At 41.3% G+C, this 13,844-nt stretch overlaps 1 protein-coding gene across 1 annotated transcript; it reads left to right on the top strand.

Moving 5' to 3' along the window:
• The first annotated feature begins 3,638 nt into the window (after positions 1-3,638).
• LOC107304280 (callose synthase 3-like) lies at positions 3,639-13,462 on the top strand. The gene is made up of 13 exons (XM_040524627.1): positions 3,639-3,657; positions 4,558-4,658; positions 4,900-4,970; positions 5,091-5,175; positions 5,252-5,359; positions 6,175-6,291; positions 6,447-6,539; positions 7,273-7,325; positions 7,444-7,509; positions 8,223-8,337; positions 8,401-8,484; positions 9,250-9,412; positions 13,177-13,462. Exons 2-10 carry the CDS (start codon positions 4,587-4,589, stop codon positions 8,224-8,226), a joined length of 669 nt encoding a protein of 222 aa, XP_040380561.1. The 5' UTR covers positions 3,639-3,657; positions 4,558-4,586; the 3' UTR covers positions 8,227-8,337; positions 8,401-8,484; positions 9,250-9,412; positions 13,177-13,462.
• Positions 13,463-13,844: the final 382 nt, after the last annotated feature.

Below are 13,844 nucleotides of genomic sequence, written 5' to 3'. Positions count from 1 at the left end.
TGAAAACCACTAAATAAATGGGCCTCTGTTTCAGCAGGCCCAGTTACTCTAATAACCATCGTAATGTACCTGATGTTTACATCGCACAATTACCGAACATAAATCATCACGCATGGCCAGGAGGCGCGCACAGGCGCCCCCACTCTCTAGTATACCGTATAAAGCTGCCTGGCCCACCCCTTATTGGAGAAGGGAAGCCTGAAAATCAAAATCGTGCTATGATATTCACCTGTGGAGAAGCTCTACAAACAATTCATATGAACCAGGTAACAAATTGACATTCTTCTCTCTTTTTTCTTTCTGATAAAGACTTTGTGCTCATAAAAGATTTTATCATGCTATTAGGACAACTATCTGGAAGAAGCTTACAATATGAGAAACGTCCTTCAAGAATTCATTAGGCATCCTAGGGGCTCACTGGAAGGTTTGTAATTTTCAACATATTTTTCAAACTTGTTCTATCTTTATATTTGAACCGTATTTTCTGTGTTTGTGTAGTGTTTCTTCACTTGCAGGATTCATGTCATATCAAGAAACAAGCTTTGTTACAATCGGACAAAGATTTCTTGCTGACCCCCTTAGGTGAAAATATCCTCTTTGTTCTCGATCGAAATAGTTTTTGTAGTGATGGCACAAACTATCTTTTTATATTTGAGTTTCTGATTTGTCATATAGTTTATGTTACATGTGTTAGTGAGTTAGATATTTAGTTCCTTCTACATGAGAAGTATTCATACTTCAATAGAACTTCTATATAAGAGGCCTTTTTATCCTTTTTTCAACAATTAGCCAGAACCTCTAGCATTCAATAAAGCAGAGCACCCAAGATGGTCCTAGGATGTGGACACTGGAAATGTGGCTGCATCCGCGGCAGCGGTGGCGGGCGACGCTGCTACAAGCAAGATTCGTCTTCTACTCTTCTTCGGTGACTTGACAAGCAGAGAACATCCATCAGAAAATCAGGTAAAGATTGCTTCCCCATGAGCTAGATTTGGTGCACATTACTTAGTTTTCTGAACATTGAACTGAACTCTATTAGTAGATCAATGGAGTAGTATTCAGTAAATTTGGTGGTCTTTTGATTTGGGTAGCGGCAACTTCTGTCTTTCTGAAACTGTTGTGTCAGACACCTAAGCATTCTGGAATGTATGTGACTAATCTCTCTTGTTCTCTTATTAACTACATTTTTCTATTCATCTAGCAATTCATGAGCAACTTAATTAGTTTTGGAGATGGCTGTAGAAGAAAACAAAGGTACTGGAGAAGTTCAGGAATCTGTCAGGGTTGTCATTGTGTGTTCTGAAGTAGCAGATACAGCCAAGCGGCAACAGGACAAGGTGGAGGAGGGAGATCAGGAAAAGGAGGGAGAGCAGGAGAAGGAAACTAAGAAAAGAAAAGCATACTCATCAAGATCAGATGTTTGGGAGAGCTATGTGAAAATTAAAATTGGAGATGAGTTGAAGAAAGCCAGATGCAAGTTCTGTAAGCGTGAGCTCTTATGTGATACAAAAAGAAATGGCACATCTTCCTTGCTCAGTCATCTGAAAGTTTGCAAGAAAAATCCTAATAGGAATACAGACTCTAGTCAAAGTACTCTACAAGTACAACCAATTAAGAGGGATGACAGTCGTGGTATAATTTCCACTTGGAAGTTTGATCTTGAAGACCTTAAGCATACATTTGCAGAAATGATAATAGAGGATGAGCTTCCTTTTGCCTTTTGTGAGTATCCAGGATTTAGAAGCTTTATGGCCAAAGCTTGCCCACGTTTCATTGTGTCCTCAAGAAGAAGAAGAACTAGGATTGTTGCTGCTCGTTGTGAGGTGCAAAAAGAGAAGTTGAAAGAATTTTTTAAGAACTATGAAAGAGTCAGCCTCACAACTGATACTTGGACCTCCAATACACAGCAAAGCTATATGTGTGTCACGGCACATTTTATTGATGATGATTGGAAGCTGCATAATTAGATCATTGGTTTTTTCCTGGTGAAGGGCCATAAAGGGGAGGACATTGGGAAATCTTTGGAGCAATGCTTACTTCAATGGGGTCTAGATAAAGTTTTCACAATAACAGTTGATAATGCTAGTGCTAATGATGATGCTGTTAATTACATGAGGAAGGTCTTGAATAGCTCAGAGTGTAGCATTGCTGAAGGTAAGCATCTTCATATGAGATGTGCTGCTCATATATAAACTCAATAGTAACTGATGGTTTGAAAGAAGTTGATGTTTCCATTACTCATATTCGTGCTGCTGTTAAGTACATCAAGAATTCCACTTCTAGGCTGGACAAGTTCAAGAAATGTGCAGAACTAGCAAAGGTGGACAGCGAAGCTTTCTTGAGATTAGACGAGTGCACTAGATGGAACTCAAGTTACCTTATGCGACATTCTGCAATAGTTTATGAAGAGGCTTTCCCTAATCCCTAGGTATGACGAGGAGTATCCATACTATGCACTTGAATTAGGTGGTGAGAAAGGTCCTGGAGTTGTTGAACCAAAAGATGGGGTTAGTGCAAAGAAGATGGCTGAGTTCCTAAAACATTTTTATGACATGACACTCCATGTTTCAGCCACACAACATGCTACATCCAACATATTTTTTCATGAGATTGCAGAACTTTTGCTCAATATCCGTGAATGGTGCAGTAGTGATGATAAAATCAAGAAGGATATGGGTAGTAGAATGCTCAAAAAGTACTGCAAGTATTGGGGGAAACCTGAAAACATGACAGCATGTTACATCGAACATATTTTTTCATGAGATTGCAGAACTTTTGCTCAATATCCGTGAATGGTGCAGTAGTGATGATAAAATCAAGAAGGATATGGGTAGTAGAATGCTCAAAAAGTACTGCAAGTGTTGGAGGAAACCTGAAAACATGAACATGCTTATTTTTATTGGTGTTGCTCTTGATCCAAGGTATAAGTTGTCTAACCATGTAAAGGTGGGCATTTTAGTGATGTTTGGTGAAAAATCAGGAAATGAACTTTGGGATTCAGTGCGTACATGCTTTCATGGTCTGTTCCATGACTACAAAAAACGGTATGGTCCCAATGACAAGGCGCCTCAATCAGTTGTTTCTGAACAGCCTAGAGAAAGGGGCAGTTTGTTGATGAAAGCTGTAATTGCTGAGAATATGAAGAGTGCTAATGGTGCAATTGGCACTTCCAAGACTGAAGCTGAAAAGTATCTTGCAGAAGAGAACGAAGAAGATCACATGGGATTTGATATTCTTTAGTGGTGGAAGATCAATTCTGCTAGGTTTTCAATATTTATCTCGCTTAGCCCGTGATGTGTTAGCAATTCCTATATCAACGGTCGCCTTTGCCTTCAGCACTGGTGCTCACGTCGGTGATGACTTCATGAGTTCACTCACACCTTCTATGGTTGAACCCCTAGTTTGCACACAAGATTGGTTGCGAAGTTCGCCTCCTACCAGCATAGAAGAGGATCCTGAAAAGTTGGCCCAAATTGAAGAAGGTAACAAAATAAAGATAAATGTTTTTACTTCTTTCTTAATTTATTGCTGCTCATTGACTAACTATTCTGCTTTCTTTTCTTTGGATGATGCTTCAGAACTTTTTGCAAAAAAAGATGACTGTACTTCCAAGTCCAAGGCTTCTGTGCCCAAGCCTAATCACCCCAAGCCCTAAAGGTCATGTATGTCTTAGGAGATATTGTTTTACTAGGACTAGGAGCTGGAACATGGTCTTTGCTAATCTTGATTAACTTCTATGTTTTTCATATTTGGATGTTAGCTGTGGGCTTTGCCATGCTGAATTTAGTGGGTAGCTGATTGCAATCAACTAATGAAGTCCTTTTTCTGTCCAAGTACTTAATTCAGTTTCATGTAATGTTGCTTACTTGCTGGTCTGCTGCATTTGTATTGCTGTATGATCTATTAATATATTATTTCAGAACTTCAGTATTTCAATATATTATTATCTAGTACGGTAAAGGTCTGTTGGAGTTCGATCTGGGATCAATTATCTAGTTATATAAGCTTTCTGTGCAATTGGTTGTCCATTTTAATTTTTAGCACTTCTTACAGCTTGCTTACTAGTGCATGTATCTAACAAGTGGTCACACCGCCACACCATGTTCGGTTGACCGAAAACTGAATTTACTGAACTGATTTAGTTCGGTTTGATTAGATCTGTTTGCTAATTTATGTAAACATGTTCAGTTGTCATTTTTCAGAAACCGTTTATTTTCAAAACTGAAAAAACCGAGCCTAAAAAACTGTAAACCGAACGCCCACCCCTAGCTACAACAGATGATTTATCCTACTTGAGGTGGCATACTCGTAATGATGCATCATTAAAGTGCTTACTGGGAAATTCTTAACCTGCAAAATACCTCTATTACAATCTTGTTCCGCTTTAGTTGAACCTTTCCTATTTTTCACTTTCACATTGCTGAGCATTTTTTTGGTCAAAAGTTTGTTTCCATTATGGAACTAAGATTGTAATCATTAGATGGATACTGCAAAGAAAAAGGGAGTTTTGCGTACAAGAGATACTAGCAAAATACTGAAGAATGTGTAATTTTATAGGTTGATTTCATGCCTTTGAAAAGGCTCATATGATGGATCCACGTTCTACAGGGAGGGTTGTTTGTCAATTTAAAACTGCACTTCTTCGTAGACTTGAACAGGTACATATACTATGCAGATAAGCCACATGCTTACAGTATAATTCCATCCATTAAGGTCTGTGTGATGCATTTAAGCTTCATTTCGTGTGCAGTTATAATGGTATACAATAACTTAGAGAGTTTCTCTAGTTTTGCAACACAAGTTCACCTTTTTTTGGGTCTCATATATGCATATCTTGTCATTAATCAGTACCATTGTTGATTAAGAATATTCCTCATGTTGGATTTTCTTTTCATACAGGATGAGAAAAGCACATTTACCAAGAGAATGGCAAAAAGTGATTCTCAAGAGATCAGATTATTTTGCAAGAAGTAAGATTCTTCCTCAGGTCATACAAGTCAGAATTGTGTGTAGACTAGTTTCTGCAATATTATCAACTCCTGAACCCAAACCAAAATGTATTGCGCTTCTTGCTGCTGTATATTTTACAGGAAAATACAAGCTAATGAGCTTAATGAACTCATGCCCATCTTGGGAGAAGTTCTAGAAGCTGTTCAGATCGGAACTGGCATTGAGGTAGTGATATATTTAACAAAACAAAATTTAAATATGTACAAAATGCTCAATGTTTAATGCTTTCGTTAAATTGCAGAAACGCATTGCTACAGAAACTTTTGCAGATAAGTCAGCCTTATGCCGATATAATATTCTTCCGTTGTTTACTGGATCGAATAAACAAGCAATTATGCTTCTCCTTGAGGTTTGCCATATTTTTTCCAACTGAAAAATATCAATAAGTGTTTCAGATTTTACTATATGCTAAAGAATAATTCTCATATGACATGCTTATAATGCCAAGTTTGTCTTCATGTTTTGTATGGTTAAAAAAGGCTTTGAAACTTTTCATGACACTGCGATCTGTACTGAGTTGTCTATATGGCATTTGGAAGAAAAATGATCAGACCTCCTTCCAACAGGATATATTTACTCAAATAATAATAGTGGCTAAGTAGCAACATAAAGATCATTTTTCAATAAAATAATGGTTTATGTAATAATGCTTTCTCATAACAAAAGACCATGTGCATTGGAGTATTCCAGTAAATTTATTGTCAGAATGAGGTCCTTTTAACCTGTTTGTTAGAGCGATTGCACCCTGTCTTTCAATTCAAAATGCATGAATTTAACTTGTGTGAAGTTAATTATAATCTATACTCCTACAAAAAGGTAGTGAATCTGCCATTTCACTACTCAACCCTGCAGTATGTTGAAGTTTTTTGCAATTACATAATATCCTACCACATTGTTATATTCTTATTTAGCCTTCTGATATGTGAATTTAACATGGAAATGTTCGAAGATAACTGGAAATGTTTAATATATATATATAGGCAATCTAATTTTATAACAAGAGTATACAATTTTGTAAACCTTGTCAGGATTCACTGTAACAAAAACCTGAACTGTGTGTTCATTGAATCTTTCATTTGTTTAGAAAAATATTAGGACATGTGTAATTCATTTTTATCTACAGAAAATGAATAATGGGAATTTATCCAGTATACTCTTTTACAGATCAAAGTTGCAGTTTCTGCGGTGTTTAATGTTCGCAGTCTTCCTTCTTCTAACACTAAGGATCATAAAAATCAGACAAATATTTTTCTATGGATCAAAAGTTGGTTTGGATTCCAGGTAGACTTGTTATTTTTCTTGGTTTAATTCTCAAATTAGTACCATGTATTGTTCTCTTGCAAGCTTTTTTTTCTTTTGACTATTATATTAAATGGTGGTCAAGATTTTACAATTCATTAATTTGGTTTTGTTTTTTTTTTCCTTCTGGGGGTTAGAAAGGAAATGTTACTAATCAAAGGGAGCATCTCATTCTTTTGCTTGCAAGTATGCATGCATGCCTGAGCCCGAAGTCGTCCTCTGAAGAAATGGTATCCATACTTGAATATTTTGCTTTGCCTATCTTATTTCCTCCGTATAGAATAATATTCTGATATGTCCCTTTTAGCTTGATGACATGGCGGTAGATGAATTATTGGCGAAAACATTTGAAAACCATCTGACTTGGTGCAAATTTTTGGGGAGAAAAAGCAACATATGGTAGACCTGCATAACATTTCATTTCTCAAAATACTTGCAAAATAACTAAAAGTCAGCTGAGGTGGATGTTTAGGAAGTATTCTATTAACAATGCTATGCGTCTTTGTACTGCATCCGCATGTTACCCTCTGTGAAACAGTAGATCCAGCAACATAAACTCCTGTTCATAGCTCTTTATCTTGTTATATGGGGAGAACCGGAGAAGCATCAAATTTACGACTTATGCCAGAATGTTTATGCTACATATTTCATCATGTAAGTCTTTTCCCTTCATATTTTTGTTCCTCTATGTACTAGTGATTCCAAACCATGGTTTGTATTGGTATTTTCTTCCAATCATTTATGTACAACAGGTCTATACTTAAGTTGCCAAGCAAATTTTTAGCTACTAGTTTGAGGTGCTCTCTCTCTCATGTGCGCGCATGCATGCTCGTCAAACTAACTTAGATAAACGACCTCTGACCATTTTATTTTATAATTAAACCTCCAGCCCCCTGACCATTGTTTTCAGAAATTTACTGCTTATTTTATAATTACACAACCTCATGACCATTGTTTATCCAGATTAAGCCTCATGTGGAGCCCACAAGAGAAATTATGAAGGTCAATGTGAATAAGTATGAGTGGCATGAATTCTTTCCTCAATGTGCTTCCTATGCTCTTCATCCATTTGCCCTTAATTCAGTATGTTATTTGTAGCCCAAGCAATCATTCCTCTTTTCTTTTTTGCACCAGTCAAAAGCAACGCTGGAGCTATTCTTGCTGTATGGGCCCCTATAATTCTTGTGGGATTTTTTTAAGGTACCCTTCCGTAACTGTGAGCCGTCCATTACTTTAGATCCAACGGATCTGATTTTCTTATACTACGCTGGTAGTAGTGTAGTAAAAAATTTATACGGGTACAATTAGAACTAAAATATATAACATCACAATAAATTTGTGCATAATATTTCATATGAAAACAAATAAATTGCTAAGTATATCTTATCAAAGTTTCAAATAAAACATTTAATATACTTATGAAAATATATAGTTAGATTTAAATTTTACTACACTACTATGCTTCCTACTTAATGTACTGTAACATTGCCCTTCTTGTGAGGACTCTGTGAACCTGTATAAAATTTGTGTATGGATCAGAAATTATTTAATTGTCTTTATAGTTCCGGTTTTTTTTTGGACACACTAATGTGTATTCTGTATTTTGTACCATCTTTGGTGGTATCCCTATGTGTGGTATTATTCATCATCTTGCTGAGGTGAGATCAGGTGACATAAAAACTGAAATTTATTTCTGGCGTTTATACATTCTTATTTGTAATAGTCATCTAGATTCGTACAATGGAAATGGTGAGAAGTCGATTTTGTATCTTACCAGAAGCATAGAATACCTATCTTGTTCCGCATTCAACGATGACAATGAAAAAGGGAATGTTGCCTAGTTTCTTGAAAAATAAAATATTTACCCTCTTTATTTATTATGTTACATTTCTTCCTTATTGCTCTTTTCTCAGATGATGCTCAATTTCAGAATTTAGGTAAAGCTGAAAGACATGATCTGACAAAGTTTGCTCTTGTTTGGAACCGGATAATAAATAGCTTCCGCTCAGAGGATCTAATAAGTAATAGGTAAGGCCTGATCTACAACTTAAACCTCATACTCTTTGTTAATTGTTTTTGTTGATTCTGCAGAGAGATGGACTTGATGACAACACCCATGTCACTAGAGGATAAGTCTGGTTCTATTCGTTGGCCCATGTTTTTACTCGCAAAAAGGTATGCTAGCATCTGGCATGTTCTATTCGTTGGCCCATGTTCTATTTGTTGTACTAGCAATATACTCACCTTTTTTGAGATGCCACATAAGTTTGTCTTGTTCCAATAAACTATGGGCATGTCACAGAAGTTTTGTGTATTTGATAGTGAATCATAAAAGACATACATCTTCAAATATAATGTAGTTTCGCACACAAGTTGCCAAGACTTTTTTATCCTATATTTTTTGTGTAAATACTTGAAAATTGTATTTCAGCTTAGCAAAAAAACTTAAGGATAATGCAAATATTGGAGTTATTTTATAGTTAGTCACAAGCACTAGCTACTTATTATTTATCACTAATGAGTTAGCACTAGCCACTAATGTATTGTCTCATCAATCACAACCATGTTGGACATAATTATTTTATCATTAGCTTTTATTCAGAAACTATTCAAAGTATTTACTAATTTCTCCCTAGCATATATGTCTTGGACTATTTATTGTAATATGTCTGTGTATCAAATCTACTAAAAGAACATATCATCTTATGCTTGTTTCCAATGGTAGTTTTCAGAAACAGTGGATATGGTAGCCAATTTTACTAGAAAAAGTGTGCAACTCTTTAGGAAAATTAAGAAGGATAATTACATGCTTTGTGCGATCAACGATTTGTATGAATTGACAAAAGGTATTTTGGAATTTTTGGTTATCAGTGAGGTAGAGAAGAGGTAATCATTTTACTTCATCATTGCATGCACTATTACATTTTTCTTGTTTCAAAGTTTTTGCAGTGCATGTCCCTGTGAATGTTATTACGATGTTCTACAGATTTATTCAAATACTAAAATCAAGAAGAGTATTCAGAATGCAAGTCTGTTGGATGATTTTAGGATGGATCGTTTGCCTTCACTGGTTGACAAGTTTGACCGATTGGCATAGCTTCTGGTAACCACTTCACTAGTATTATTTTGATACTTCTCTCCGTTCCTTTTAGCTTGATGACATAGCAGTAGATGAATTATTGGCGAAACAATTTGAAAACTATCTGACATGGTGCAAATTTTTGGGGAGAAAAAGCAACATATGGTAGACCTGCATAATATTTCATTTCTCAAAATACTTGCAAAATAACTAAAAATCAGCTAAGGTGGATGTTTAGGAAGTATTGTATTAACAATGCTATGCCTCTTTGTACTGCATCCGCATGTTACCCTCTGTGAAACAGGAGATCCAGCAACATAAACTTCTATACATAGCTCTTTATCTTCTTATATGGGGAGAAGCATCAAATTTACGACTTATGCCAAAATGTTTATGCTTCATATTTCATCATGTAAGTCTTTGCCCTTCATATTTTTGTTGTGCTCCATGTACTAGTGATTCCAAACCATGGTTTATATTGGTATTTTCTTCCAATCATTTATGTACAACAGATCTATGCTTAAGTTGCCTTTTCTATCCAGCTAACTTGCATTGGTTGGCAATAAATCTACCATGTAATGTAGTTTTTTTTTTTAGTTCTATGTTGTTTTTTGTAGTACTACTTAGCATTGGTGGGCAATAAGAATTTCCTTTAGCAAACTCTTAGCATCTGGTTAGTGCTTTATATGTTTCTAACTAGGGAAACAAAACTACTTCACTTACCTTTGGTTATAAGTAATTTCTGTTTCTAAGTAGTATACCTGGGTTCTCGAGTAAACATGTTTAGCCCAAAAGGTGTTCTCACTCTAAGAGATAAAACTACTTCACTCTGATGATAGAGTTCCTCAGCGCGGGGATGTAGTAGACTCTGGTGAGCAGCCTGTGCTCGCCAGACTTGGTGGTGAAGATGACGGTGCCGGTGCCCTTGATATCCACGCCAGAGGCATCCCCAAACTTGACGAAGCCTCGGACGCTGGGATCAAGCTCAGTGAACTCCCGTCGGTCGGTCATGTGATGGGTGGCCCCGGTGTCGAGGACCCACCCATCAGTCTTGTCGTTGTTGGAGCCGTCGCCAAGAAGGGCGTGTGCCTTTGGCTCTTCTAGGTGGAGGAAAGCCGATGCGGCCGGTGCCGCTGGAGATAGCTCGATGCTTGCGTGTGCCAGGAGCAGGGCCGGTTCTACCTCCACTTGTGCGGCGTTGGCCTAGCCTTGTCGTGGTTGTCGGCAGTCCTTGGCCCAGTGGCCAGACTTGCCACAGTTGCGGCAGGCGTCGTCTAGCGTCGGCCTGCGGTTGCCGGTGGTGCCGCCGTAGACGCCTCCGCGGGCTCCACCCCGGATGCGTCCTCGCAGCCTGACCTGGACGCCTCCGCACCCTTACGTAGATTGCTGCGCTTGCGGCCGCCTACCGAGGAGGACTCCCTCTTTTTCACATCACCCTGGCAGGCCTCGCACTGCTCCCGAGTGAGATGGAGCTTCCCGCCAATGGTGATGGGCCCGGAGAGGGGCTGTGGCTCATCGCCGTCAACGACCTTGAGGCAACCAATCACCTCCTCAATCGTCATCATGGAGGTCCAATAGAGACTCGATGGTGCGGGCGATCTGCTTGTACTTCTCTGGGATGCAGCGGAAGAGCTTCTCGATAGCTCTCTCCTCGTTGCAGGTGTCATCGCCGTACTGCACCATCTTCTGCAACAGTGTTGAGATGGAGGGCAAAACCATCGATGTCCTCACCTGGCTTGAAGGCCAGGTTCTCCCACTCCTTGCGGAGTGCTTGCAGCGTGGCCTTGCGGGCGCGGTCGCTGCCGATGCGTGCCACTGCGATGGCGTCCCAGGCCTCCTTGGCAGTCCGCTTTTGCGAAAGCGAGAACTGCATCTCGAACGGAACTGCAGCGATGAGGGCATCCAGCGCCCGTTGGTCTTCATCGTAGTCGATGTCGCCATACCGAACTGCCTCCCACATGTGCCGCACCAGGAGCCTCACCCTCATCACCGCAGCCCACTCGATGTAGTTGGTCTTGGTGAGGGTAGGCCACCCACCACCGGGACCAAAGTCTCTGACCATCGCTTGGATGCCGTGGTAGCCATGGCGCCGGTCAGGGGAGGGAGAGTCGCGCTGCCTGTGGGGGCCGCGCTCTCCGTAGATCCGGCCGCCACCACCGGGAGGGTAGCCACCGCCGCGTGTGTGCTCTGGGCTGCCGTCGGCACGCCTGGGCCCGTCTGGGCTACCGTTGCTGCGCGCGCCCCCGCCTGGGACGCCGTCGGCGGGTGCGTGGTCCCCTGGACCGCCGCCGCCATGGGGGTGCGTTGCTGCCCATCGTGCTGTCCGCTCCCGCGCCCTTCCTCTTGCCAGCTCCTCAAGGTCCCTGTCGGCGGTGATGTCGCCGACGATGGAGCCGTTGATGCTGCTGCGCAAGGTCTCAACCTCAGCCTCCGCCGCACGTGCTACATCTTCCGCCTCCTCTGCTTCTGCCTCTGCCCTGATCGCCACCAACTCCGCTGCCGCCAGCCTTGCTGCCCTTGCTGCTGCTGCTGTGGTCTGTGCCGCTGCTCGCCTGCGCTCTTGCGCTGCAGCGAGCTCGGCGTCCTGCTGACGCCGTGTGCTCGAGGCGCCTGAACGCCGAGACTGTCCGTCGGACATAGCGCGCCTCCAAGGGGCTGCTGCGTGGAGAAGGGAAAGGGAAAGGGGCAGGAGCAGCCGGTGCTGCTGCTGCTGGTGGTGGTGGCTGAGTGCTCACTCGAGCTTGGGAAGGGGGAGCAAGAGATGTTCAACCTACAGGAAAGTGTGGCTCTGATACCAGATGTTAGTATCTCAATTGTTACTCTCATTGGTGCGAGGATGACACTCAAACTTGGAGCAATTTTCTGTTTACTTATCACCAAATGTCATGCCTTTCGGGGAGGGTTGGATACATATTTATAGCTGCCTACTAGTCTAAAAGATGATGTCCTAGAGCATCTCAACAACCTGTCCTAGAGCACGCTAACCACCTGTCCTAGAACATCCTAACAACCTGTTCTAGATGATGTCCTAGTAACTGAAAGCTGAAAAAACAAGGGTAGGACACCGCAAGACCAAGACCAAACAGCCCAAGACTTATTCCTTCACCCTAGACCGCCCTCGATCTCACCCCCCCCCCCCCCCGCCTCTGGTGCCGCTCGCCAGTGTCGATCTCGTCCGCCGCCCCCAGGGCCCTTGCCTGAGATCCTCTCCGACGGCGCGCCCTGACGGGGCCATTCGCCGCCATGAGGCCGTGCCGTTGTTCGACGTCGGCGAGGTGGTTGAGGTGGGCAGTGGGCGCCCCTCGACCTCCTCCACTGCCCCCCAGGGCCCGCACTTGAGATCCTCTCCGGCGGCGGCTAATGGATCGAGCTCGGCCGGCGAGGGCGACATTGGCGGGCGACGAGCGACTTGCGGCAGCAGCTCCTCGCCCCCTCTCCCGCTACGTCCGACCTCTTCTCCCTTGCGGCGGTGGCTCCGCGTGCCTCTCCAATCTCCGTCGTCTCCCTCCCTGGCGGCGGCAGATCCAACAATAACTTCGACGGATCCAGCGCCTACCTCGGCGGATCCGGCGTGCGCAGCGGCGACGACACATGGAGCACACGCGGTGGCAGCGGGGCAGCCTCGGCGGCGGCGCTGGCTGACCTTGACTTCTAATTTTTGTTTTGTCAATGCTTCTTCTTGTTGTCGAGCTGTCCACAATTATCATGTTATTTCGTACCTTGTGGTATTGTGCATTTTCTCCCGGCCATTCCTTTAATAACAGTTTGAACACTAACTGTTTTTGTAGGCAGATCATCGAATCTCCACAAATATCCAGAGAAGAATATATGGTTACTCCAGTTAGGTTGAGATTCGGCCTTTCAACGAGGACAAAGCATTCCAGGCTGCTTCTGATCTTATTGGGGAGCTCTTTGTTTTCTCCGTATTTACAATCTTTCTTTTAAATTTTTCTTTGTGCAGTTGCTGTAATTTTGGGTTGTCAGCTTTGCTAAAATCCTTCCTGAATTTTCAGGTGAAGATTCTCCCTGTCTCACAAACCTTGAACTTTTATGTCAATAATATGTCATATCCATCTACCAGAATACTTGGTTGTAAAATAAAATATAAATATTCATGTTCTACAGAAACAAAGAAAAGTTTTAATGACCTGCACTATTTAATTTGAGTTTCTGGTCAATGCCTTGGAGTTCACATAACAAAGAAACAAGAGTCTGCATTTCTATTGTAGAGGTGAACAGAACTATAATTTTAATCATTCTGGATTACGACATTGTTCTTTCATTGATAATGGATAAACGATCCAGAGATGAAAGCTTCATCCTTTTGTTTGCCACTGTATAGCTGTACTCATGATCTACATTTACTTCCTTGCATCTCACCTGATCGAAAGCTTCTGATGATTCGTATCTATCATTTGTTTACTTTATACTGATCCAAGCTAACTCAGATGAATTT

This window comes from Oryza brachyantha, chromosome 5 (assembly GCF_000231095.2).
Source record: "Oryza brachyantha chromosome 5, ObraRS2, whole genome shotgun sequence".
Taxonomy (NCBI): Eukaryota; Viridiplantae; Streptophyta; class Magnoliopsida; order Poales; family Poaceae; genus Oryza; species Oryza brachyantha.
Note: the sequence above shows the minus strand (reverse complement) of the source record. Positions and strands in the feature narration are given on the sequence as shown.

What these genes read in the sequence shown, in the direction of transcription:
- LOC107304280 (XM_040524627.1), top strand. Translation starts at nt 4,587, where the DNA reads ATGATGGATCCACGTTCTACAGGGAGGGTTGTTTGTCAATTTAAAACT. An exon ending in TTCTTCGTAGACTTGAACAG is followed by an intron (nt 4,659 to 4,899) that starts GTACATATACTA and finishes CTTTTCATACAG; the next exon opens with GATGAGAAAAGCACATTTAC. An exon ending in ATCAGATTATTTTGCAAGAA is followed by an intron (nt 4,971 to 5,090) that starts GTAAGATTCTTC and finishes TATATTTTACAG; the next exon opens with GAAAATACAAGCTAATGAGC.